The sequence below is a fragment of the Phodopus roborovskii genome, unplaced genomic scaffold (assembly GCF_943737965.1).
Source record: "Phodopus roborovskii unplaced genomic scaffold, PHOROB, whole genome shotgun sequence".
In the NCBI taxonomy this organism is placed as follows: Eukaryota; Metazoa; Chordata; class Mammalia; order Rodentia; family Cricetidae; genus Phodopus; species Phodopus roborovskii.
Genome location: NW_026126418.1, coordinates 20690556 through 20716623, shown reverse-complemented (window position 1 = coordinate 20716623; position 26068 = coordinate 20690556). Strand labels below are relative to the sequence as shown.

The window sequence follows — 26068 nt, the reverse complement described above, 5'->3', positions numbered from 1 at the left end:
TGAATGTCTGTACTTATGCTCATGAAGCATTTTCATAGAAAATGTATTAATATTTCATTGTAGTCTCTAGAAGAACCACAATGCTCTTGAGTTAGAATCTTTTCTGTAGGATGCCTTGTACTAAGCTAAGGAATCTGACCAGAGGTGAAAGGTCTGGAAGCGCCTGCACACCTGTGTGCGTGTGTTGTGTGTGTGTGTGTGTGTGTGTACGTACACACATGCCTTTCTGTAATGGAACACATACATATTCAAGAGCTCTACTGCTCAGCCATTCTTCCCATCCTGCAGCCAGCAAGGCGTTTTAAAAGTAAAACCACCATCAAAGCCTACACGCACTGTTGCCAGAGAACTCCCCGTGCCTTTCTGCTGCCAAGCTTTTGCTTAGCTGTTCCTTCACCTGGCTCACAGGAATGAAAACACCAGAGAAATTACAAGCCAGACAGGCCTGCCTCCAATCACTGTGGTCTAGCTGCAAACCTCATCTACTCTGTGTGAAAACTTGTGAGGTTGGAAGCACACTGCGATGAGCTGAACACTTTTGTTTTGGAAAATGCCCATTATTGCATAGTCACTTGGCAATGTTATCTCCTTTATTGGTGCTATGGCTCAGGGTTTCAGAGACTCCCTGTCACCCACCTTTGTGGAACTCTCTGAACTTGTTCATGCTCCTTCAGAGCTCTGTGAATGGCATCTGCAGCACTCTTGTTTTTATTTTGAGACAGGGTTTCATGTAACCCAGGCTGGCTTCTAACTTGAGTTTGAAGATGACCTTGAACTTCTGATCCCTTGCCTCTACTTTTCCTTTGCTAGGATTATAGACGTGCACCTGGTTTATGTTGTGTTTTGGAAGGAACCTCAAGGCTCAGGCATACTAAGCAAGCACTTTGTCAACTGAGCCACATCCCCAGCCCCACACTTTGACCCCCACCCCCAGACAGGGTTTCTCTGTGCAGCTTTGGCTGCCTGAAATTGGCACTTGGAATTCAAGAGACTCACCTGCTTCTACCTCCCAAGTGCGAGGGATTAAAGGTGTGTGCCACCACCACCTAACCACTCTTGTTTTCACTCCTAATGCACTGAATTAACCTACATCCGTATTTTCCTTCAGCATAAGTCTTTCCTTAATCATTGTCCAGATAAGTACTGAATACCTTCCCTGTGTTATAGGTGAGGAACTTGAGGCCAGGTGGGGGGTGAACGATTTACCAAAATCAATCGTTTAGCAACGGGAAGCTGCTGATCATTGATTGAGTCTTGTGAAATAACGACAATAGCCTCAACAATTAATATTTACTACGCTCACCACATCAAGTGTACCCAGCATTACAACTGCATCCTAATTCCAACTCCTCTTGACAGGCAGGCAAATTCTACTGCTACCAAAACTTATAGAGAAGGAAAACCAAGCTCTGAGAGGTTAAGTTGCCCAAAGTAACCCAGGTTAGTCAAGTTTTCAAAATTCATTCTCCTATATAACTGGAGCATATAAACTCCAAAAGAGTTTTGATTTCGCAGTTCAACCCCATCCAAGCCTTTCCAGCATCCAGCCTAACCCCAGCCAAATCTTTGGTTGTTTTGAACAGAGATGCAGAGAATGTTGTCAAACGTTAGTTCAAGGGGGTCAACAGAGAAGGTGGGGGTCCAGAGTGGAAATTTAGGCGCCTGGGGCATACTGGGTAAGAAGAGTATCTGGGGACCAAGAGGCGAGTCACGTGTGAGTGAAACTCGACCTAAGGGGAGGGGAAGGGAAGGGAACCCCCGCCCCCTCCTTGGAGCGCTGCTCTGAACGCCTGTAAATACAACTATCAATTCGACAGATCGCGTAGTTCATGCGCCGGCTTCCCTGCTTCAGAGATCTGTGGCGCCTGGACGGTTCCCAGGTCCAACGCTTCTTTCGAGGGCGCAGACGAGGTGAGACCGGCGGGCTCCGAGGCCCCCTGGGTCTGGTACTCCCGGAAGACCCTCTCGTGGATGCGACTTGGGATTGGGATCCTGGGTCTCCGGCGATCCGGAGAGTGGGAGCACCGCGGAGGCTCTGTGTTACCCCGGGTGTCAACGGCGGCGGCTGGCGGGAGGCAAGTTTGCCGGGGACAGGTGAGAAGCTGGCGCCGTTCAAATTTACCCAGCCACTCTTGCAGGTTCCTTCGACGCGTCCGTTATCTGATACCTTGGGCACATTTTCCCTCTCTCGACCCCTCCATTCTTTTAGTCCATTCTGTTTAGAGCTACAGTTGTCACAGTGAGAAGGGACCTCGGGGATCACTGACTCGAACGCCCCATTTTACAGATGAAGACCCCCTGGAGGAAGGGCTAATTTGTCCTTCCCCTTTCTTTCCCTTCCCTGTCTGTCCCCTCTCCGCTTGCCTGGGTCTCGCCTCCCTTGTTGGCGGTGGTGAGCTCCGGTTTCTTCGTTCCCTCTGGTAAACACACCCGCCCGCCAGCCACCCCATCCTCCGTCACTGTCCTTATAAAGTCTGCAGGACTTCCTGCCGGAGCCTGAGCCTTCTCCCCGGGGCTGGGGGGCTGGCGGGTTCCCAGGCGCGCGGCTGAGTGAGGGGTTCGCGGAGGAGCCACGGGGCCCGCCCAGGGTCTCCCTCCACGTGGCAGCTTTGGGATTGGCCCAGGAGACCGGAGGGACTCGAGCGCCGGTTGCGGCGAGCGGGAGAAGTTTTAATACTCGGGCCCTGAAGAGGAGGAGTAGAATGAAAGGCATGGCAGGAATAGAGGGTCTCGGGTTAGCCCCAGACTTCCCTTTCCGCCTTCTGTCTGTGTCTGAGAGTCCGATCTGGCGCCAGAGGCTGGCGAGCCGTGGGTCAGCGGTGGTTCCAGAGCATGGTCCGCCCTTTGCTGACTTTGGGAACTTGGGGTTTGGATCCAGGAGTGGGCTCTGTGCGCTCTGGCTCGTGTAGACGAGCCCGGCAACGCGCCAGGAAGTTGCTTCCCGCAGATCCGACCTTTCTAGTTCCTGATAGTGTCCCGCGGGCAAGTGGCGCGTTCGTCCCTGGCACCGCGCGGAGCCAGCTCAGCTCTATGGGACCTCCATGAGGGCTCCATCTCGGGTTGGCTCCAGGGGTCTCAGGAGCCATCATGATGGAGTACCCTTCTCAAGGGCCGCTAGGAAGCCCTTCTTCTCTCAGTGCTCTGTTTCTCTGCAGAATCTCGGCCACCATGGCCCCCACGCTGAAACAGGCTTACAGCAGGCGCTGGTGGATGGCTTGCACCGCTGTGCTGGAGAACCTCTTCTTCTCGGCGGTGCTCCTAGGCTGGGCCTCCTTGCTGATCATGCTCAAGAAGGAAGGCTTCTATTCCAGCCTGTGCCCAGGTATATCCGAGAAGGGTTTGAGGTTGGGGTTGAGGACCGCGAGGGACGGTAGAAGGAGGAGGAAGGAAGTTGGAAAACAAGAACCGGTGGTCAGGTGGAGACAAAGCAGGGCTGCTCAAGACTGGAACAGTGGGCAAAAGGGAATCGGGTAGCTTCTTGACCTTTCAAAATTTCATGTGTTCACTCCCCTAAGATTCTCTGATTCAGTGGTCACTGGATGTCAGTGTCCTGCTGGGCATCCAAGTCCTGAGACTGCCTTTGACAACCTCCAGTCTAGAGTAGTATGTAGACTCTTAAAAATGCTGCGGTACCTACCTGGATAAGTTCTAAACCCGGATCTTTTGCATTCTAGCAAGCACTAAGCTACATCACCAACACTCAAGGGAGTTCTTACAAGATCAAGCAGAGCCACCCAAACTGTAGTATGAATATGAAAGACCTGCACTCTTGGCCTTTCAGTTTTACAAATCACCCATTTGCATAAAGTTAACATCCCTATTTCCTCTAGAATCGATATTGGTGGAGGGTTTCTGTTTTCAGTGTCAATCAATTTGGTCTTGTGGAGTGGGAATCCTAAATTCTTTGAGAACAGTAACTACAGCCAAAGCCTTCCTGTCTGCATCTGTGTGCGTTTGTGTGTGTGTGTGTGTGTGTGTGTGTGTGTGTGTGTGTGTGTGTGTAGGGACTTCATATGGTAGCTGGGACTTGGTGGATATTTTTTTTTTCTGGAAAGGGGAGTGTTGCACTCAGCGAAGGAGCTCTGTGGGGTACAGTTTGGTGTCTTTCTCTGTCTCCTTTCCCACCTTCATGTTGAGGAGCAAACAAGAAAGGAATCCCAGATCCTACCTCATTTAAGCAACGAGTTTCCCTACAAATTGAGCATCCATTACCTAAGAACAATAGTAATGTTCTTACAATAGTAATGTCCATGGGGTGGCTGTGAGACTCTTGACAACACTTGACAAATGTAAACGTTCTTCTGGCTTCACCTGGTTCCTCAGCTCAATCCATTGCCTTGTAGCTTATACTGTGAGTGTGGAAGGACGGGAAACCGTTTCCTTGAGGGTGGAGGTGAGGCAGTCTTGCTATCTATTCTTATTTGCAGCACCAGCTATACCGTGGAGGCCGCCCCACCCCTGCCAAAGTTATCTCTAAGGAAGCAATGGGTTGCACCCTAATATGGCATCCTGCCCATGTGCTTGGCCCCAGTTACTGAGGGCTGGGAATGGAGATGATGGAGTTAGCATCAGGCCTAGGAAGTCAGGGTAGATCCCTGAGGAAGAGCTCTGAGATGGTATGAGGAGTATTCCAGGATGGTTAAGAGGACAAAGTGAAAAGAGAGTCATCCACACAAGACTCAAATTCCTCTGAGTTTCCCTGGAGATAGCACATTTCTTTTGTTGCCTGGCGGCCTTGATGTCTACTTTAGCCCATCCAGTGGTGTCTTCCTGCCTTCTTCACATGGAGGTAGTAGGGTCATCTTTACTGAAAAATTAATTTACCTTGTATGTTTTATACATTTTTATACACCCCAGTATTTATCAGTATTTATCACAACAGCCAATATCTACATTTCTACCACCCCCCCCCAAATTTTAAGGGCCTGTGATTGTACATGAACCCCTCATTTAAAACATACAATATAAGCTAGATGGTGGTGGTGCATGCCTTAATCACAACACTTAGGAGGCAGAAGTAGACAGATCTCTCTTGAGTTCAAGGCCTCCTGGTCTACATAGTGAGTTCTAGAACAGCCAAGCTACACAGAGAAACCATGTCTTGAAAAGCCAAACCAAAACATACACTATAATAGGTTCTAGTGTACTTGGTATTGGATAGTCACCCCCACAGATTTTAGAGCATTTACTTTACCAATCCTCTACCCATTAGCTGCACAGCTCCCCTTGTTCTCTCTCCAGGCAGACTATTTGTCTGCTTTCTGTCATAGGCTGGCTATGGCAAATAACAGCTATACTTATTTGGAACATTTCCTATGAATGGGATCTTGTCTTTGTGTCTGGTTCCTTTCATTTTGCATGTTTTCTAGGTTCATCCTTGTTCAGCATATAAGCCTTTTTTTTTTTAAATAGCTGACTAACTCTCCATCATGTGTAACGATTACATTTTTGTCTTGAGCTGAAAAATCTGGGTTATTTACACCCTTTGGGTTGTTAATGACAATACTCCCATGTGTATGTGTTTATTTTGGAGTAGACTTGCTGGGTTGTGAAAGTAACTTTAATGTTTTTCAAAATGACTATCACATTTTAAATTCTCACCAGCAGTGTATGAGGGGTTCCAGTTTCTCCACATCCTCAGCAATGGTTGCTGTCTTTAATTTGCATTTCCTTAATGGCCACTTGGGTTGAATGTTTTTCATGTGTTTTTGGCATGTTCTCTGGAATAACATCTATCCAGCCGCATTTTCCATCTCTAAGTCGTGTTATTTGGTTGTTTATTTATGGATTGGACCCTGGGCATTTCATGTGCTAAGCATATATATAATCTACCACTGAGCTATACTCCTAGTTCTGTACTTTCATTATTGAAGCATGAGTTCTTTATATTCTAGAACTAAGACCTTTATATAGTTTTCTTTTCTTTATTCTTAGACTTTTTTTTTAAAATGTGTATCCTTTTTGAATTTTGATAAAATCCTATTTGCCTATTTTTTTTTTTTTTTAATTTTGGTACTCCAAGTTTAAGAAACCATTGGCTAAATTTAAGGTCACAAAAATTTGCACCTGTGTTTTCTTAGTTTTGTGGTTTTGGCTCTTATACTTAGATCCTTGATCTTATGAGGTACCGACCTTATGTTTTGAGTTGCTTGAAAGTGGGTGTGCGGTTGATTCTGGCTGTTTATGATCACTAGTGGTAAACTAGGTGAACTCTTGTCCTTCCCCCAGAACACTTTGTGCACTTTCAGAGAGCAGTGCATAACATCTTTCCCCATCCCCTTGTTTAAGGGGCTCTGCAGGTTGGTGGATGGGGTGGTGATTCCTCTTCTGTCTTGGTCACTGTCTGATCAGGAAGCACTCTTTCTGCTTCCTGATGGGTCCCTCATTCATCATGAGTCCTCATTGACATCTCCAGGAGATGCAGTCTCACAGAAAACCTCCTCTTCTTCTGGCTCTTAAAATACTCTGTTCCCTCTTCCATTATGATCCTTGAACTTTAGGCACAGAAATTGTTGTGTGGTAGATGTATCAGTTGGGGCTAGACACCTCATGGTTATTTGTTTTCTGCATTTTGATTAGTTGTGATTTTCTGTAGTGGTCTTTGTCTGGATAACTGTTATTTTTTTCTTGCCACAGAACAATATGAGACTCAAATGACACTGTTTAGCAAGTAGTTGAAGAACTCAGCAAATGCAAAGCTCATTACTGAGGTTGACATTAGTACAGGCTTTGGGGTTCCTTGGCCACACTGTCTGTTTTGGGGACCTTTCCCCCCAATATATACTCTGGGGTAGGGCCTAATGGGAACAGTTACTTAAAATTTAGTCAGGGCCCTCTCGGTTCATGACACACTAACAAAATATTTACTATTTGTTGGGTCTTTAGATTTCATTATAAATCTGTGACATAAGTATTGTCATACCCCCATTTTGGGGGAGAGAAACCTGCCACGAGGAGATGCTAAGCAATGCACCTAAGGTCACCCAGTGGGTAAAGAGGAGAAAAAAGGCTGTTGCTGGGGGCCACAGTGTTTCCCTAAAAAGTGTGAGGCTGTAGGCTTCATCCTCAATACCTGGAGGTGTGTGAGGAAGGCACAGAGTGAGGACTCAGTTCCATTCTGACCATCGAACTTCCTTACAAGGCCTCATGGAAATAGCCTGTGTGTCCCAACCACCAATAACTGAGGATTGCTCTAGAAGAGTCCAGCTGTCTTAGTTACTGTCCTATTGTTGTGAAGAGACACTGTAACCAAGGTAACTTATAAAAGAAAGCATTTATCTGGGGGCTTGCTTATAGTTTAAGAGGGAGGCTCCATGACAGTCGTGGCAGGGAGCATGGCAGCAGGCAGGCAGCCATGTCACTGGAGCAGTGGCTGAGCACTCACATCTGATCCACAAGCAGGAGGCAGAGAGAGACACACTGGGTACTGCATGGATTTTTGCAACCTCAAAGCTCACCCCAAGTGACCCATCTCCTCATCTTTCTGAAGCAGTTCTACCAACTGGGACCCAAACCTTCAAATACCATTCTCTTTCAAACCATCACAGTCCATCCCTCAGACTCCTTGGCTTTGAGACACATCGAAACGCAAAATGCATTTAGTCTGACTACAAAAGTCTCCATGGTCTATAGAAGTCTCAGCAATTAAAGTCTCTCCTGACTCAAGGCAATCTCTTAACTATAAGCCCATAAAAAAATCAAAAAACAGATTACATACTTTAACATACAATGGCTCAGAATATATATTACCATTCCAAAAAGGAGGACAGGGGCATGGTGAGGAAATACTGGACCAAGGCAAGAGTTTGCCCAGTAGGGCAAACTGCAAATCCTGCAACTTCATGTCTGTTATCAAAGGGCGGGCTCTTAAGATCTTTGCTTCTTCCAGCTCTGTTGACTACATCACACTTCTCTCTCTTGGGCTGGTTCCACTCTCTATTAGCAGCTCTCCTTGGCAGACATCCCATAGCTCTGGCATCTCCAACTTCTTGGGGTCTCCAGTGCAACCAGGCTTTACTTTCACAGCTTCACAAAATGGTCTTTCTAGGTCTCTATGGAGGGACTCTTCCTGCCACACACCTGGTCTCAATGGCTTTCCTTAACTAAGGAGAAAGATCCCCGAATCCCTTAACTGGTATCCTGCTTCAACCCTGGGGCTTGAAGCTGCCAAGTTCTGTTGCCTGCCAGGGCTAGAACATGGCCCCCTCCTTAAATTACATTTGCACTCAGCTTTGACTCCTTGATGCTTTTTAGGCACTAATCCTTTCACAGGCTGCAGGACTAGTTGAGTGGAGTCTCACTCTGAGAAGACCACTCCTTTTATTCCATTTAGCATCAGGCCTGTCTTTAAACTTTTTTTTTTTTTTGTTTGTTTGTTTTTCAAGACAGGGTTTCTCTGTCGGATGGTCCTGCTGTCCTGGAACTAGCTTTGTAGAACAGGCTGGTCTAGAACTTACTGAGATCTGCCTGCCTCTGCCTCCCGAGTGCTGGGATTAAAAGCATGCAACACCACTCACTGCCCAGCTGTCTTTAAACTTCTTATCTCTGATGGAGCACAGGACTTGGCTCCAACATTACATGCCCTGTGACAGACAAGACTTTACCAGCTAGAACTTAGTCCTTACTATTTTGTTGGTATGACTATGTCACCATGAGGAAAATGTCATGAGGAAGCAAACATGGATTAGGAGACAAAGAAAATTGAATCATTTTAAATTTGCTCTGTGTATTTGATACTCAGCCCATCTTCAGATCCAGGTGTTTCAGGTCACTGTCCCCATTTCAAAGGTGGGACTAAGCCTTAGAGAATTTCAGCAGCATAGCCAATGAGGCCAGAATTTGACTACAGTGTATGCTTAACCATGGTCCCCATGAAGGGTTTCACAGAAATGATCATTTATTTGTAATTTTATCATTTCTGTGTGCTATCATTATTGTTATTTAAAGTGTGATATAGCATTGGGTTTGATGTTGTCTGTATACACACACACACACACATTTTCCTAATAAATGCATATATTCATGCATGTTACTAATGCATAAATAACTAATACCATATTTCAGAAGTCACCCCATATACTACCTAACCCCACTTTGAACGTTCATGTTGTGTGGACAGCCAACTGTGATGTGCCTAGGTCACCTAGCTAATAAGAAGCAAACAAGGACTGGGGTATAGTGGTGGTCGCCTGCTTTCCTTTGATTGTCAACCCAGCAGCCTCACTCACTGAGTGACTCCTCTTTCCCCTCCATCTGTGGAAATGGGGCATTTGGATGCCAGAAACTTATTCTGCTATGGCTCTCCTGGTTGCAGGTTCTTTAACCAGCTGCTCAGAGCGAACAGGCTTCAGGAGGTAGTTCATACTGAACTCACAAGAAGCTGATTGACTAAACCAGAAGAACTTAGTGGCCTTGAGTGGCTGTTAGCAGAGTACGCATAGCATATACCTGAGAAAGTTTCCAAGCTGCGCTGTGGGACAGCTAGGATGGGTGGTATGGAGAATCTCTACTGGCTCTGGAAATTCTTTTGAGTTTTAATAGGAGGCAACTGTCAGCTGCTAGCTGGCTGAGTGCTTTTGATTCTGGGAGCCTCATCTGTAGTAGATATCACTGTATTAACTTTTTAGCGTTGTTGTAAAGATGAAGTGAGATTTTGCTTGTAAAGTACTTTTTCTGCAAGCTGGTGGGAGAGAACTTGTCTTTGATTATGAAAGACATAAAAGCAGGGACAATGTCTAACTTAGGGGCTACAAATTCAACTGCCATATAAGGGCAGGAGGATGATAATAAATGAGGCAAGCAGGGCAGGTGCGAGATAGCTAGCGTCTGGGAGCTGTGAGATAGACATGAGCCCGTTCAAGGAGGACAGTCCTGGCAAAAGAGGCCAGTGACAACTACATCTTTCTGGCTTTATTTCCCCCCCTCCTCCCTCGCTTTCCCTCTCTTTTTACTATGTTGCTCAGGTTGGCCAGAACTTCTGGGCTCAGACAATCTTGTCTCAGCCTCCCAAGTAGCTGGGACTCGGGTTGCATACTACGGTGTTCAGCTGAGGTCCCAAATTTCCAGTGAACTAGAAATCTGGATTTTTACTTAATGTGACACTCACCTCTAGTTACTGGCAGTCTAGCAAAACATGGGTAGGAAGAGAATCAGTGGTGGTCACCTGTTTGGGGCCTTTAGTCTGACTTGTCCTTCTGTTTCTTCTTTCATAAAACTCACTGCTCCAACACAATGCTGGTATACAGCAAATATCCAGTAATCAGGTGTAGAATAAACCCACATGGGCAAACTAACCCAGTGGAGACATGGATGGTGATCATAAAGATAGCTAAGTAAGAGGGTTATTGTGAACCTCAAAGGCTGAATGGTCTAAACCCCTAAGTGCTTCCTCTAGGTGCCTTAGCCCCTTCCCTATCCTCCCAAGGTAGTTGGTACTGCCCAAGGCACTTCCTTTTCTGGTAGCCTGCTTTTATGATCTGACCGATCTTTATGTTCTTTTTATGCTAATACACAAATCTCATTACCTTGTGCTACCTATAGGTCCTTTGGCAGCTTGAAGTTATTTGAAGTCAGGGTGAAGGACCATCCTTTTTCCCCAGTACCCAGGCACAATCATACCCCTCCATTCTCTTCACAGAACTCACCACTTTTGTATTTTTTAGTTAGTGATTCTGCAGAATCTCACACATAGCTTAGGCTGGTCTGGAACTCACTACAAGGCAATCCTCCGATGTCAGCCTTCTATGGGCTGGAATTCCATCCATGGGTCATTACAAACAACACACTTCTCTCTTTAAATCATCATCTATTTGTTACTATCATGAGCCTTGGCATAGCTTCCACTCTTAGGGTGCAATCCTGTGGGGCTGTGCTCAGCCTACTGTCAGCTATTTCGAGAGCTCTGGAATGTGCTGCGACCCTTTCCCCTGGGCCAGGAACTGTGCAGAACTCTCTTCACTATCTCCAGCTGTGACTGCTCATTCTTAGCCCTTGTTAATAGACCTCAGGGACCTGAGCCACAGACTGAGGGGGTTTCCCTGGTCAAGACTCCATAGCTAGTCAGGTGGGCTGAGGTAATGGAGACTCTGATTGGCCTATCTCCTAGGTAATGCCCTGTTTTCCCCTGGCGGCACTACTCAGGAACAATTTGGAGGCAGCCACCTCTGTAAAGTCACCCTCTGTCCCCTTTACAGGCCCTTTGCTTTACCTTGTCCCATCTCCCAAGTTCACAGCTGAAGGGCTCTGGAAGGCAGCACTTTGGTGCCATCATGTGGGGCACGGGATATTTTATTAATGGACACTTGGGGGCTTGCTGCGACTTGCAGGGTCTGCTCAGAGCAGTGCCTGGAACATAGTTAAATGCTAAATAAATACTAAATGCTAAACAGTACTAGCTGTTATTGTCAGAATGTCATTTATTGGGGCGGCTTCTACTTTTTATGGGCATCCTTGATGCATACATTAAACAACCAGCCACTGATTTTGCTTCTTGATTCCAGGTGTTCCCCCTGGTGCTCTCCAGTGACTATTACAGCTTGGTACATACTTTGATGTCCACTTTCTCAACTGAGCTAGTTAAATCCCCCTGTTGAGAATGTATGTGATTTTTCTCAGGGCCAGATGCTAACTGCTGTCATTCATGGGCTCTTTTCCCACCCCAGACAGAGCATATAGGGCTCTACATTACCTCCAGGAACATCTGGTTGGTTCAGATCAGAGGCCTGAATTGGAAGGCAGGACCACTGGGCCAGGCTGTTTTCCTGTTTCTGTTGCTTGTGCTGAGCCCTCCCATTCCCTACTCAGCTGAGAACAGGACCAATACCACCCAAGATGAACAGCACCAGTGGCCAAGCTGTGACCAGCAGGACAAGATGCTCAACCTGGGTTTCACCATTGGCTCCTTCCTTCTGAGTGCAACCACACTGCCTCTGGGGATTCTCATGGATCGTTTTGGGCCCCGGCCCCTGCGCTTGGTGGGCAGGTGAGGTGGCTGGATTGGGGGGGTGGGATTCAGGGCCAGGAAGATGATGTAGGGGAAGAGGAGGCTAACAAATTATGCCCCACTTTTCTGTGTCCTTACAGTGCCTGCTTTGCTGCATCCTGCACTCTCATGGCCTTGGCCTCTCGAGACACTAAAGGTGAGCCTTGTGCCCTCAGGAGTGGGGTGAAGGCGGACTCTGACCCCAGCTCCTGCCTGTGGACTCCTGTGGCTCCACAAACACCTCATTTGTCCTCCCTCTCTTTTCCCAGTTCTGTCTCCATTGATATTCCTGGCACTGTCCTTGAATGGGTTTGCTGGCATCTGCCTAACATTTACCTCACTTACTGTGAGTATGATGGACTCGTCCTGGCAGGCATCCAGACACCTGGGAGTGGGTGGGGTTAGAAGCCAGTGAAGCCGGGGCTGGAGAGGTGGCTCAGCAGTTAAGAGCATTTGCTCTTCTTCCAGAGGATGGGCGGATGGGCGTTTGGTTACCAGGCCTCAAGTCCTACAGCTCACAACCTGCCTCTAACTCGAACACCAGAGAAACTGACACCCTCTTCTGGCCTTCAAGGGGACCACACACATGGCACACACAGATATACTAATACCCCTAATAAAAATAACGGTAGACTCGAAAGAGAGGATGATGAGTAGCCCAGAACAAGTGCCTGAGTGTGAAACTGTGCAGGTGGGAGCTAATGGTAGGCATGGAGCTGTGCGTGGGTGAGACTTTGTGTGTGTGTGTGTATGTGTACTGAGCCTGCTCTATTCCTGCACTGAGCCTACAGTACAAACAGGACTATGTCCTCATCTCCCAGAAACTTCCATATGGGCACTAGGGAGGGGTGGAAGAGAGAACCCAATAAGCTAGCAAGCTAATAAATCCTGTAGGCAGCCATAACTACTGGGAAGAAGGGTCAACTGGGTGAAGTGGTCCTGAGCAGCTTAGCCACGTGAACCATTTGTTACATTAGAGAGGAGAGTGTGTGAAAGGACTTGAGTGGAAGCTGTACCCGAGTGAGTTTCCCAATAGTTAACTATTTTTGACCCACAGAACTAACCTTTCCGTGTGACTTAACCTGTTACTTGTCCGTGTGAGTTTGTTTTATTGTATATGGTTATGCATGTCTGTGAGTATGCAGGTTAAAAGTTTAGCAGGGTGGGAGGCAGGAAAGGAAAGTCCCTGTTGGGCCATTTCTGGTTGTTTATCTCCGATGCGGCCAAACTGGATGTTTTGGCCGAGTTTCTTATCCCAGCAGCTGCCTTTAACTGCAGCTGGGGACATTTCACAACTTTCAAGGAAGCTGATCCCTTCTGATCCACCCCTCTGCACAGCAACCCCTTCCCGCTGTGCAAATTGGCTCTGGTCTCTAAATCTCTTCTGGGACTGGAGCAGGAGGCTTGACCTGGACCCTGCCCTGGGTAGTAGAGGGGATTGAAGGGCCAGCCAGTCTGTGCTCCTCTGCGGGTCATCGCCTCATCTCTAGCCAATGATATGGCCTGGCGCCTGCCCCGCCCCGCCCCACCACTTGTTAGCTCTGCCCCTGACCTTTTGCTGTTTCAGACCGCCAGTAGGCGCTAACTACGGCCAATATGCTACCTCCAGGGTGATCCCATGGTTAGCTCCGGGCAGTGCTAGGCTGAGACAGAACCTCTTTGACCCTTGAGAGATAGGGATCTAAGTCCTGGTCCCTAGAGTCCTTGGCAGCGTGCATGGCAGATAGAGGGCACTAGTGGAACCTCTGTTCTAATGAGAGTCTAATTGGGCTCCCCTTAACTGTATTCCCTTGGGGTTCAAGGATAGATCTCTTCTCTGTTTAAATACTTCCCATTTCTATTTGAAGTCACTTGACTGAGCCTCTATTCTTATAGTTTCTGTATGTCATCTAAGGCCCTCCCTATCCAGCTATGTTATTTCCCAGCCCTGGAAGACAGTGGGATTAAGTGGGGAGATACACAGAGGATTGGAGGACTTACTTAGCCTCCCCCCCTTTTTTTTCTGAGTGCCTGGCACTCGGTTAGTGAGCAGAACATATGACCATCAGTTAATTCTTTGCTGGTGGGGATTCTGGGCCGTTTGGACATCACTCTTACCTTCCTGGTCTTTCCACGATTTATCCTGGTTAGGCAGAACTCGTGGGCTGTGGTATTTGGGCCCCAAGAGAGGATTACAGGTCACCCTTTGTTACAGGGTCATCCACAGACACAGCCTTGATGAAGCCAGAACAGGGAAGAGGTCTTTAAGGACCCCTTTCCTTCACAGCTTCAGTTTTCTCGTTTTAGACATGAGTTGGACTACATCAGTGTTTTTTATATATATAATTTTTAGTTTATGTGTGTCACATGTATGCTGTTTCTGAATGTATGTCAGTGCATCAAGTACATACCTGGGGCCCTGCAGAGGCCAGAAGAGGCTATCAGATCCCTTGGAACTAGAGTTATAGATGGATGTGAGCAAGTGTGTGGGTGCTGAGAATTGAATCTCAGCCAGCTCTCCTGTCCCTAGATCAGGGTTTCTTAACACCTGTTGGGGTGTTACTGAATAAAGGGGCTCCATGAACAAAAACCCTGGGCAACCCTGGGATGAGACAAACATTTTTCTTCAAGGATATTTCTGGAATCCTTTTAGGTGTCTAAGTACATTGGAAGTGTATTAGAGGGGGTCAGAATGGATGCACTCCCCAGTGTGCATCTTCCCTTGGGACTTTTCTGTGTGTCTCCTGGGGCCGCCATCCCTGGAGTTCACTTTGAGAAACACCAGACTGGAGCCTGTGAGATTTTCTATGGCATGCTAAGACAGGGGAGCTAGGGATGATGTTAGCATATCACCAGCTCACAGGAGTTGTTCTTCTCCCTTAGCTGCCCAACATGTTTGGGAACTTGCGGTCCACTTTCATGGCCCTCATGATTGGTTCCTATGCATCTTCTGCCATCACATTCCCTGGAATCAAGGTATGGAACCTTTGGTAGGGCTGGGTTGTATTTTTTCTTTTTTCACCGCGTGTGTGTGTGTGTGTGTGTGTGTGTGTGTGTTACAGTCGGACTCACCTATGCTTGTGCATGTGGTAGGGCTGGGTTGTCTTTTTTCTTCTCTCTCTGTGTATGTGTGTGTGTGTGTGTGTGTGTTACAGTTGGACTCACATATGCTTGTGCATGTGGCAGCCAGAGGTTGATATGGGGCTTTCTTCTCTTGCTCGCTGTCTTATTTTCTAGGACAGAGTTTCTCACTGAATAAAGAGCTTACAGTTTCAGCTAGACTAGCAGGCCAGTAAGCCCTCTGGGATCTGTGTGTTTCCACTCCTAGTCCACACTGGGCTGTAGATGTGTGCTGCTACACTCTGCCTTTCCATGTGTGAGGTCCAAACTTTACCTACTGAACCATTTCCTTAGTCCCCTAGGCTGTCTTTTTGCCTTGACACGGGAATTGGAGTAGGCAGGGAGAATGGTGCTTTTACGGCTAGAAGGCCAGATATTTGGGCTGTATCTCTCTGCTGGAGAGGCTGAGTAACTTGATCTAAGGCCACAAAGCAAGTCTATGCCAGAGCAGATCCTGGTCAGGCCAGCCTGGTGGGCCTGAAGAGCTGGAGGGCTGAGCTTTAAGCTTGGGGTCATCTGGAGGACTCTGCTTCTGTCAAGCAATCCAAGCACTTTCCAATGTGTCATGCCTCTGTTCTTCAGAGTTGACTGGAGGAGTTACTTTGTTAGTTTTGTGTGCATTTTTGTTTACTTTCTCTAAAGGAGTTTGGAGTGGGCAAGCTTAAGGTTTCTCCCACACAGTGACCGGAGCTCTCAGTAGGAGGTTGTCAGGGAGGATAATTGGAGACAATTCTCTTATCAGAGAGGCTGTCATGCCATGCTTGTACTAGATCCCAGTCATTTCAGAACCTCTTTGTTCTGGGGTTAGAAATTTGCTGGTTTACCCCACCTCCCTGCAGCAGGTACACCCTGTGCACTTGGGCCGTGAGATAAGCCTTCTCAGGTTGGATTTGCCTCTCTGTGAAGAAATGTGACAGCTAAACCTGGAGCATGAATTTCCCTGTGCATATGATATGAAACATTTTTTTTGTGTTTAAAATAATGAGCATTTTAAAGGAGTCATGGGCAAAAATTGGCATTCCTTTCCAAGGTAGTAGTTGAGATTTCCTCGACATGCTGAGAGAGTGGCAGGCACCGTCAGTGCTCTGTCCACACTCCTTTTGTGGAGCCTGGGTAAAGGAAGAGATGGAATGCCAGGCTTTCTGGGTCTGACTTAATTTCTGGCTTTGGTTTCTCCACCTGCAAACTGGGTATAAGGAATGGGATGGAAGAGACCCCAGAGGCTCCAGTTCTCCAAGGGGTCTGCCTTTGTGGGGCCTGAACAAGCTGGCTTCCTCCATGGCCTATCCTTCCCCAACAGCTGATCTACGATGCTGGAGTATCCTTCATGGTCATCATGTTCACTTGGTCTGGCCTGGCCTGTCTTATCTTTCTGAACTGTGCTCTCAACTGGCCCGCAGAAGCCTTTCCTGCCCCTGAGGAAGTTGATTACACGTGAGAGGCTGGGAGAGGAGGTTGGAGTGTGAAGTGGCCCCCTTCCCCCTGTAGCAGATGGTTGAGGCCAGGGCTATGATGATGTCATTGACAGAATCAGCTTTGGCCTTTGAACTCGATTTGGAATTCAGTTTTGCAAACTTCCCAGATCTGTCTTTGCACCCGAGCTACCTGCTCGCAGGTGTTTTTCTTTTAAATAGTAGAGCTGGCACATATTAGGTAGTTATCATGTGCTGTATTATTAATGGTAATATTTTCTCTGGCTTTGGAGGAAAAGGTCAGAGTAGGAGACTCCACTCCCCCACCCCACCAAAATAGTGTTAAATGTCACATGGGAACCAAACAATAAGCTGCCAAGCTGCCAAGTTAGCATACTGCTTTTTGTGGGTAGCACCCTGAATGCTAGCTTTTTCCAGCCCATTTTCAGTTAATGAACAGCAGGAGGTGGTGCTGAAAAGCCTAGCACATAAAGGCAATAGTCACATAGCTGACATTTATTGAGTACCTACTGTATATCATACACTGTACTTACTCCCAAGTGGCTTTATGATGAGGTAGATGCTGTTATTAATTCCACTAATAACAAACTGACTTGCTAAAGGTTCTAGCATTGAAAAGAGGTGAAGTTTGGACGGGACCTGGCTGAGCCAGAGTTTGAAGTTTTTATGCCACCTCTTCCATGAAAATAGGCCAAGAGAAACAAAACAAAACAAAACAAAAAACCACTCATCTACCCTTCATTTACTGGGTATGTGTATTAGGGGGTGCCTAAAACAGGCTCTGGGCAAGAGAGACCGGGCGGCATCAGAAGCTTCTTACTAGGTGTGTCAGTGCTAGATAAAGGGTTGCTCAGTACCCTTGGACAGGCTGGGATGGTGCCTAGAGGTTGAAGTTTGGCTCTGCACAGTTCTCATATGCTCTGGTCTGACTGTTGGCAGGAAGAAGATCAAATTCATTGGGTTAGCCTTGGACCATAAGATCACAGGTGACCGCTTCTATACCCATGTAACCATCGTGGGCCAGCGGCTGAGTCAGAAGGCCCCCAGCCTGGAGGAGGGGGCAGATACCTTTATTTCATCCCAGGATATCTCTGGTACTTCAGAAAAACAACGCGAAAGTGAGTGGTCAGGTTCTAGCCTGGGGGAGGTGGTGCGTTCTCATCCCTCCTTGGTCTTCACAACACCCTCTGCGGATGTTGTGGATGTGGAAATCAAAGCTCACTGAGATCTGGGAAATTCAGATTCAGGGGTACCCTGCTGGATCTTCTAGATGAGGGGAGGAGGAGCTTCCAGCACAGGGGAACTCTCCTGACCCACCATCCTCCTGTAATCAACCTCCAAGACTTGCTTCTTGCTAAGACAGAGAGCTTGCAGGCTGCACCTTCCAATGTCTGGCATACTTACACCCCCTGCTGGCCATAGCAGGAGGTGCACCAACCCAAATTTCACTTCCAAATGTACGTGATTGGGGATAGAGCACAGGCTTTTGAGTGGGAAGGTGTGAGTTTGAGTCCTGCTTCCCATTGTGTGACATTGTCATTGGTCCTCACCCTTGCCTTGCTCATCTCTTATACCATCACCCAACAGGGAGGTTAGTTATGAGGACTGGATGACTCAGTGGCCAAAACAAGCTCTTCATATGGCACAAAATGGGTCCAGCCGTAAGATTAATTATCCCCACTGGTCATCCTTATAGGAGGATGGTTAAGAGTAGGAATCTGAGCCAGGATGCCCTGCTACTTCAGCCCTGTGAGCTCAGTCAGGCAAGCCACTTATCTGCCTGAGCATCAGTTTCCTTGCCTGTAAAATGTGGGAAAGCCTGTCTCAAAGAGGGGAGGGAGGTTGTGATGAAATTTGATTTGGGCCTGGTGGTGGTGGCACACACCTTTAATCCCAGCACTTGGGAGGCAGAAACAGGTGGATCTCTGTTTAGTTTGAGGCCAGCCTAGTCTACAAAGTTACACGGAAAAATCCTGTCTCGAAAACAAAACAAAACAAAAAAAAAAAAATTTTTTTTTTGATTTGGTAAAATAAAGCTCGTTAAGTATGTGGCTCACAGCAACTGCTTCATAGATGTTGCTAACACAGGAACAGGGGAAGCATTTAGAGGTCACCTGGCAGTGTCCTCTGGAGGCTGTCACAGAGCTTGGCAGGCTCTTGGAGGATAGTGCACCTGAACCTTTTGCCTCTGAAGAGACGCATCCCTCTCTAGAGTCACACAGCCAGTGTCTTAGTGCCACCAGGCCCATGTAAGCCAGGAAATAGAAGGCCTGAAGGCTTGACCTCCCACCCTCTGTGCCCCCAGAATCTGTCCCCTTTCGCAAGAGCCTCTTCTCCCCCATTTTCCTGTGGAGTCTCCTCACCATGGGCATAACCCAACTTCGGGTCATGTTCTACATGGCTGCCATGAACAAGATACTGGAGTTCCTTGTGACTGGTGGCCGGGAGCATGGTGAGGCTGTTTGGAAACCCTGTGGGGGGAGGGTCATCTGACTCAGCATCCCTTTCACCATGTCTCTTCTTGATCCACAGAGAAGGGTGAGCAGAGACAAAAGGTGGAAGACACAGGTAGGGAGACAACGGCAAGGCGCTGGCCCGTTCCTTGGGCGGGGCTCATTCTCACTGGGTCAGAGGGAGGCTGTCTGAGCATTGTCTTCCTCTGCTGGGGGTGGGTGGTGGTGGTGGTGTGTCCGCTGAGCTGCTGGCGCCCTGACCCCACTTCTGTTCTTGCCCAGTTGAGTTCTACTCTTCCATCTTTGGAGTCATGCAGCTGCTATGTCTCCTCACCTGCCCCCTCATTGGCTACATCATGGACTGGCGCATCAAGGACTGTGTGGATGACCCAACTGAGGGCACCCTGAGTGAGAGCGCTTCCTTTGGAGATACCAGGTGACCCACAGGGCAGTGCTAACAGGAGCCTGGATGATGGTTTTCATTTCTCCCATGTTTGCTTCTCACTTCATTCTGCTAAGGGGGGGGGGGTCTCAGAAAGCACTTCCCTGTTTTACAGATAAAGAAACAGGTGAGAGGAGGCATGGCCTATTTGGCATAAGAAGACCTATAGTTGAGGGCTGGGTGTATGCTGGGCACTTTGCATCTTTTGTGTCCTGCAGCATCTTTAGCAGGTGAGCCCGTGATGCCCTCCCTTGACAGATGAAGGAGCTGAGACCAGGGTTGTGCCACTAAATAACTGGCTGAGACCATACAGCAGGCTCCTAAACCGGTGTCATAAAGCATACACTAAGCTTACCTGAGCTTGGAGACTGATGCCTGCCATCCAAACAGGAGGCTGAATCAGAAGGTTCCTATGAGTTTGAGGCCAGCCTGTGCCACATAGTCGCACTTTACCTACTTTGGCTACACAGTGAGACAATTTTAAAACAAAGGCTAGGAAAAGAGAGGGTTGGCTTATCAGCTCTCCGTTGCTGTGAAATGCATTTCCTTGTCTCCAGACAGCAAGTGTTGACTGTTTCACATGGCTGCTTGAGGGTAGAGAGTCTGGGGATGCCTAGGCTGCAGAGATCTGACCTGGGTTCTCATAAGACTGTGTTCTATCATCCTCCAATAGCTGTGCCATCTGAAGTATTGCCTGGGTTGGAGGACTTCTAAGAGCCTGCCAAGGTGGCCTGTATCAGGGCTACTTTTGGTATGGCAGATGGCTCCCTGACAGAAAGAGTTCTGAGAGAGGGGAGAGATGAAGCTGTTGTATCTTCTATAATACAGTCTTAGTAGTGACTGCTATCACTTCTGTCATAGTCTGTGGCCACAGAGTGAGCCTGATAGAGTAGAGAAAGGCCCGGGGTTATCATAGGCATCTTGCTGGCTGAAGACTGAAATTGGATCTCAGGACTCCTGACTTGTTTTTGCTCTGAGAATGTGGGAGAGGGAGACTAGGAGAGAAGGCGTCTAAGGATGGACCCATTGGCTTCCCTTTGTTTCCTGGACTCCAGCCTTCTCTCTTTACTTTCTGTTCTTGATGTGGTAAGCCCATAGCCTGAGCTCATGCCAGCCTACTGTCGATTTCCCTGAACTGGCTCCAGAGTTCTTGGTCATGCCAAAAAAAAAAAAAAAAAAAAAAAAAAAAAAAAAAAAAAAAAAAAAAAAAAAGGGGGAGATTTCTGGGCAGCCATGCCAATCTGTGCCCAGAGTGGCACCTGCTCTTGTTCAGGCTGGTGGGGCAGTTGGTATGAGGAATTCCTTCTCCACCTTCCTTCTCATTTAAGATCCCCTGATCTCATGTGTATAGGACATGCTTGGGACACTTGCCCTGCCAATTCCTGGGCTTCTAGACATTCTGTATTCTGGGGGTAGACCTGTAGATTGACACCTCAAGTTGGTTCTTGTCTAGTTAGGGAGGGAACCACACTTATGGAGAAATGGCTTTCTTTTTTTCAGGTGAGGGTGTATGTGCATGCGTGAATGTGCATATGCGTGTAGAGGCCAGAGGCTGACCTTGACTGTTGCTGCTCAGGTGCTGTCCATGCTGGTTTTCATTTTTGAGATAGGTCCTCTCATTGACCTGGAGTTTGCCCAGCAGGCTAGACTGGTGGGCATGTGAGATCCAGGGACCCATCTGTTTCCATCTGCCCAACACTGAGTTTACAGGTATTACCACTATGTCCAGATTTATTTTCTAGATACAGTCTAGCACTTATTATGTAGATCAGGCTGACCTTGAAATCACAGAGCTCTGCCTGCCTTGCCTCCTGAGTGCCAGGATTAAAGTGTGCACTGTGATTCTTAGCAGTACCTAGATTTGTTCTTAAACAGGGCGGTTAGGGGCTAGAATTCAGATTCTTGTGTTAGCAAGGCAAGCACTTCACTGATAGGCATCTTGCTAGATAGAGAAATGGTTTTCTGCCTTTGTTGCTTTCCTAACTCTGCAGGTGCATCAGCAGGGGTTGGGACCAGGCTGGTACCAAGGAGCTTCCACAAGTTCCAGGCAGCAGCCAGTGACTGCCTGTTCTTTTCAGGAATGGGGCTACCACCAAGTTCACAAGACCACGCTACCGAAAGATCCAAAAGCTCACCAATGCCATCAATGCCTTCACCCTGACCAACATTCTTCTTGTGGGTTTTGGCATCACTTGCCTCATCAGTAACCTACACCTGCAGGTACCTGCTTTCCTCCCTCCTCCATTTCTAAACCTTCTCCTATGGGAATGCTCTGCCAGTGCCTGTACCCTTCAGAAGCGTGCCTCTGTCCCAGGTCTGACTCCTGGGTTCTGCAGGAGGCCTGCCTAGTAGACTATGTAGGTGGGGGCTTAGTCGAGTAGAACTGTATTGATGGCCCAGCAAGGTCCATGCCCTTGACCTTCTGACACTGCTCTCTCCCTCTCTCTTGGGTTTCAGTTGATGGCCTTTGTCCTGCACACCATAGTTCGTGGATTCTTCCACTCGGCCTGTGGAGGTCTCTACGCTGCAGTGTGAGTCACTTGAACCATGTTGCATTCTGGGGCTTTGCCTGAATAGTTAGGGATTTTTAGCTAGAGTGATTATAGAAAACCTACCCCCTCTCCACAGAGATACCAAAGTCATGATGTCTTTCCCAAAGAAAATAGGTCTGAAGAACTCTTTGGTCCTGGGTCTGTGTTGAGTCCTCCCTCATCATGCCTGTCTTGTACAGATTTCTTATAGTGCCCCAATGAACAATCCTGGCTCCCTTCTCTCCTCATTCCAGCTGCAAGGCTCTGCTGAGAGATTTCTCTGCATGGGTCACATCACACAGTGTCCCTTCCCTGGAAGGTTCTGGGTGGGTGTTTGGCTACACCTCCTTGTAGCTGTCTTGGCAGAGGGCAGCCCCTCTCCTTCTGCACTGTTCCAGCCAATGTCTCGCAGTTGTTTTTGATGTCTTCTCTCTGAACACTCATATCCAGGGTATCTGCAGTCCTTTTGGCTCCGCTTTTCATGTGCCCCACTTCTGGTTTCCCAACCTTGGCTGCCCAGTCCCATGCTTACCCACTGTCACCTGAAGCAGGGGTCTTTGCAAATCTGCCTCTAGCAGGGTGCCTCCCCCACTCTCCTGTTTGTTTTTGCTTTTGAGACAGGGTTTCTCTGTGTGACCCTGGTTGTCCTGGACCAGGCTGGCCTCAAACTCAAAGACCCTCCTGCCTCTGCCTCCTGAGTGCTGGAATTAAAGGTGTGTGTCTCCTCACTCTCCTTTTAACGTGGTCTGGCTCACTAGTTAGGACACACCACTCTTCTTATCATGCGTGGTGTCTCATCTCCTCTTGCTCCGGGTTAGGGCCAAAGTTCCTAAAGATCTGGGCCTTGGGCCTCTTTACTTTTCCTTTCCCTGTGGCCCTGTCACTCTGCTTTAGCCTCAAGAGCAAACAAACTCTAAGTACATCCCTTTCTTAGGGCCTTTGCACTCTGTCTCTGGAACATTCTTCCTCCAGATACCTGCAAGGTTTACAGTTTTACCTTCTCAGCTTCTCCAGGGGGCATATCTCTCTGTGCTTTTGGTATGGCTGCCTCTGGCCACCTCATCAACACTTGCAAGCCCCTGTGCCCGCCCCCTGCAGTTCTCCACTTTCTATTTAGCTTTTCTCCTTAGCTCTTAGCATTTAACATGCTCTGCATTTCTCTTGCTTATACCACTGCTATAAGATGTCTGTTGGGTTCATTGCTTTTCTCCAGCACTTAGAACAGTATCTGCACATGGGAGAAGCACAGTATACATTTGTGGAAAGAATAACATGAGTAATCCAGGGAGGCTTGTCCTATCCCTGCTCTAGGTGGAGGACATGGGACACAGAGAGGTTGGGCTGCTTACAATGACCACACAAGATAGTAGGTGACTGAACTCAGCCTGCTGGTTCTGAAGTGCCATACACCCCGAAGGCAGGGACCAAAGGGTACATGCAGAGCTTGAACTCCTTAAGGAACATTCTTCCTGGCCAATATAGAGTGATGTGTGGGAAGGGAGCAGGGTGGATGCTGGGCTGGAGGGGATCTTGCCTCTGACTCTTGGATGCCCCTCTGAATAGGTTCCCATCCAATCATTTTGGGACATTGACAGGCCTTCAGTCCCTCATCAGTGCCGTGTTTGCCCTGCTGCAGCAGCTGCTCTTCATTGCTATGGTGGGACCCCTGCATGGAGACCCCTTCTGGGTGAGAAATGGCTCAACATGGGGCGCAGGGGATGCTTGCTAGTACTGGGGAAGGGGCAGGGGCTGCTGGTATGTGCTAGAACCTCTCTTTGCATCTCAGCCAGGAGGTGCCTTGGAGATGCCTAATGTGGCTCTGTGTGGCTGTCTGCTCATCAGAACCCTTTCCAGGGAGTTAAAAATGCATGCCTCCTGGCCTTAGATCAGCCTCTCTTGATCTGCTTCCAGGGGTCTGCTTTTATTCTATTTTATTTTTGAAAACTTTATCATGTGTGTGGTAAGTACGTATAAGTATACTCAGGCTTGGATGTGTATATATACATGTATGTGGAAGCCCAAGATTGACACTGGGAGTATTCTTTGATTGCTTTGTGCCTTATTTACTGAGACAAAGTCTCATAGCTGAACTCAGAGCTTAATATGTAGATGTTCTAGTTAACCAGTTTTCTCCAGGGAATTAGCATTACAGATGGACCATCACTCCCACTCATCACTTATGTGGATTTGGGGGATCTGAACTATGATCCTCATTCATGTGCTGAAAAAGCTTTTTCTACTGACATATTTGTTTTAATAAGGTTCCCGGTAAGTTGTGTATGAGCCTGGTCATAGTCTTTGGTGCAGCAGTCAGTAACTCTCATCTCATTCACCTTGACTTGATGCAAGCATCCTTTCTCAGTACTCTGGAAACAGGGTTCCTCTCCACCTGGCTTGGGATGTTCAGTGGCAGGGGCCCAGCTTCCTTATGAGGTACCACAGTTGTTCTCAAGGCCCTTTATTGCCGAGCTCTCACCCACTTCCCTCACATTGGTTTCTGCTTGTGGGGCACTCACCCGTGGACCCTCCTTCTGAGAGAATGGTGACAAATTATCCTCCACCCAGCTTGCTGAGCAGTTGTTGTGCCAAGCATGCTGGCTTTTTTTTTTTCCTTCACTTAGTCTTTGCCATGATAGACCTGTGAAAGAGGTACGCAGATGAGATTCTTTGCTCCAAAGTCACACATGAGTCATGGAGTAGAATGTGATCCGAGGGAGAAAGTCACAGTCCTGGGCGTGACAAATCATCTGTGCTCCAGGCTAGCTAAATGTCCATTCTGGTTCCTTTGACCAAGCCAAAGCACCTCTTCTTGACACTCTAGTGGGATCCTACTGGCTGGCATGAGCCAGGCTTCAGAGGCATAGAGCCTTCCACTCTGCAGAGTATTGCACTGTGGGGCCTGACTGTCACTTCCTAGACTTCAGCGTTCTCACCTCAGCCCCTTTGCTAGGCAGGTTGCTGACCATCTGAGATGCTGGTGAGAGAGTCACTGTACCTGCGGGGTCTGACCATAATTCTTCTGGTCCTGGACCTGGAGTACAGATGGCTGCCCTATTCTCCATGTTGGGAGTCTCAGGCAAGTCCCTGAAGAGGATGCTTCTGGCTAGTCCTAATTTGACTTTCTTCGCTTCTCTTTCCATCCTCTGAAGGTGAACCTGGGCCTCCTGATTCTCTCCTTCCTGGGATTTCTACTACCTTCCTACCTCTTCTACTACCGATCCCGTCTCCTGAGAGAGTATGCCACCAATTTGCCAGACCCACAGAAGGTGCTCAATGATTCCAAGGTGGCTACATAGACTTCTGAGGCCAAAGGGCTTGGAGGACAGGCAACCAAGGCTTGATAAAACAGAGGGAATGCCTCAGTGGCTTTATACCCGCGTCGTGTGCATGGAGCCAAGGGGCTGTGGATTTATAAATACTAAGAGTTCTATTTTTGTAGGGACTTGCAAAAAGGGAAACAAAACAAAAAACAGACTTTAAAAATATTCTCCAAAGCAAGCTGTCTATTAACTGAAGACAGTGCCTATTCCAGCAGTATTGGGCCATCTTCTTGGACAGGAGGAAACCCCAGAGTGTGGGTCTGCCCTTTCTCCACACTTGCCCTAGGAGCCTCTGTGGTGCTGCCTTCTGAAGACTCTTGGCATCAGTGAGCAGACTATCCTAAGATTCCAGCTGCCAAGTGTGCATGCGTCCATCCAATGCACATCCATATGGCAACCTTTCCTGCAGGAGGGGCTGAGGTGCTGGCTGTGTCTGTGATTGGGTGTGGGGGCTGGAGGGCGGGTTCCCTCCCTGGTGCTGTTTCTTACAGGTCTTAGAGGAAATAAAAAGGGAAGTGGAAATCTGGCTGCTGTGTGTCTGTGACAGGAGAGAGTGGATTATTGTCTTTCTACATTTCCATCCTGTCTCACCAGGCTTGGCTGGGAACTTAAGGATGATTGGGGGGCTAGAGAGATGGCTGAGTAGTTAAGAGCATTAGCTCTTAGTTCAATTCCCAGCACCCACATGACAGCTCACAACTATCTGTAACTCCAGTTCCAGGATATCTGACACCCTCACAGAGACATGAATGCAGGCAAAACACCAATGCACATAAAATTATAAATAAATAAAAACCTATTTAAGAAGGA

The 26068-nt window shown here is 47.9% G+C and overlaps 1 protein-coding gene across 1 annotated transcript; it reads left to right on the top strand.

Moving 5' to 3' along the window:
• The first annotated feature begins 1837 nt into the window (after nucleotides 1–1837).
• Nucleotides 1838–26068, top strand: Slc43a1 (solute carrier family 43 member 1). Its single transcript, XM_051184348.1, is given in 16 exon segments — nucleotides 1838–2067; nucleotides 2069–2094; nucleotides 3156–3322; nucleotides 11803–11980; nucleotides 12082–12137; nucleotides 12250–12326; nucleotides 14843–14935; nucleotides 16380–16513; nucleotides 17452–17630; nucleotides 18818–18964; nucleotides 19045–19080; nucleotides 19248–19401; nucleotides 21486–21627; nucleotides 21865–21938; nucleotides 23502–23625; nucleotides 25088–26068. Coding segments are annotated over 16 exon segments (1830 nt in total). The 5' UTR covers nucleotides 1838–1971; the 3' UTR covers nucleotides 25235–26068.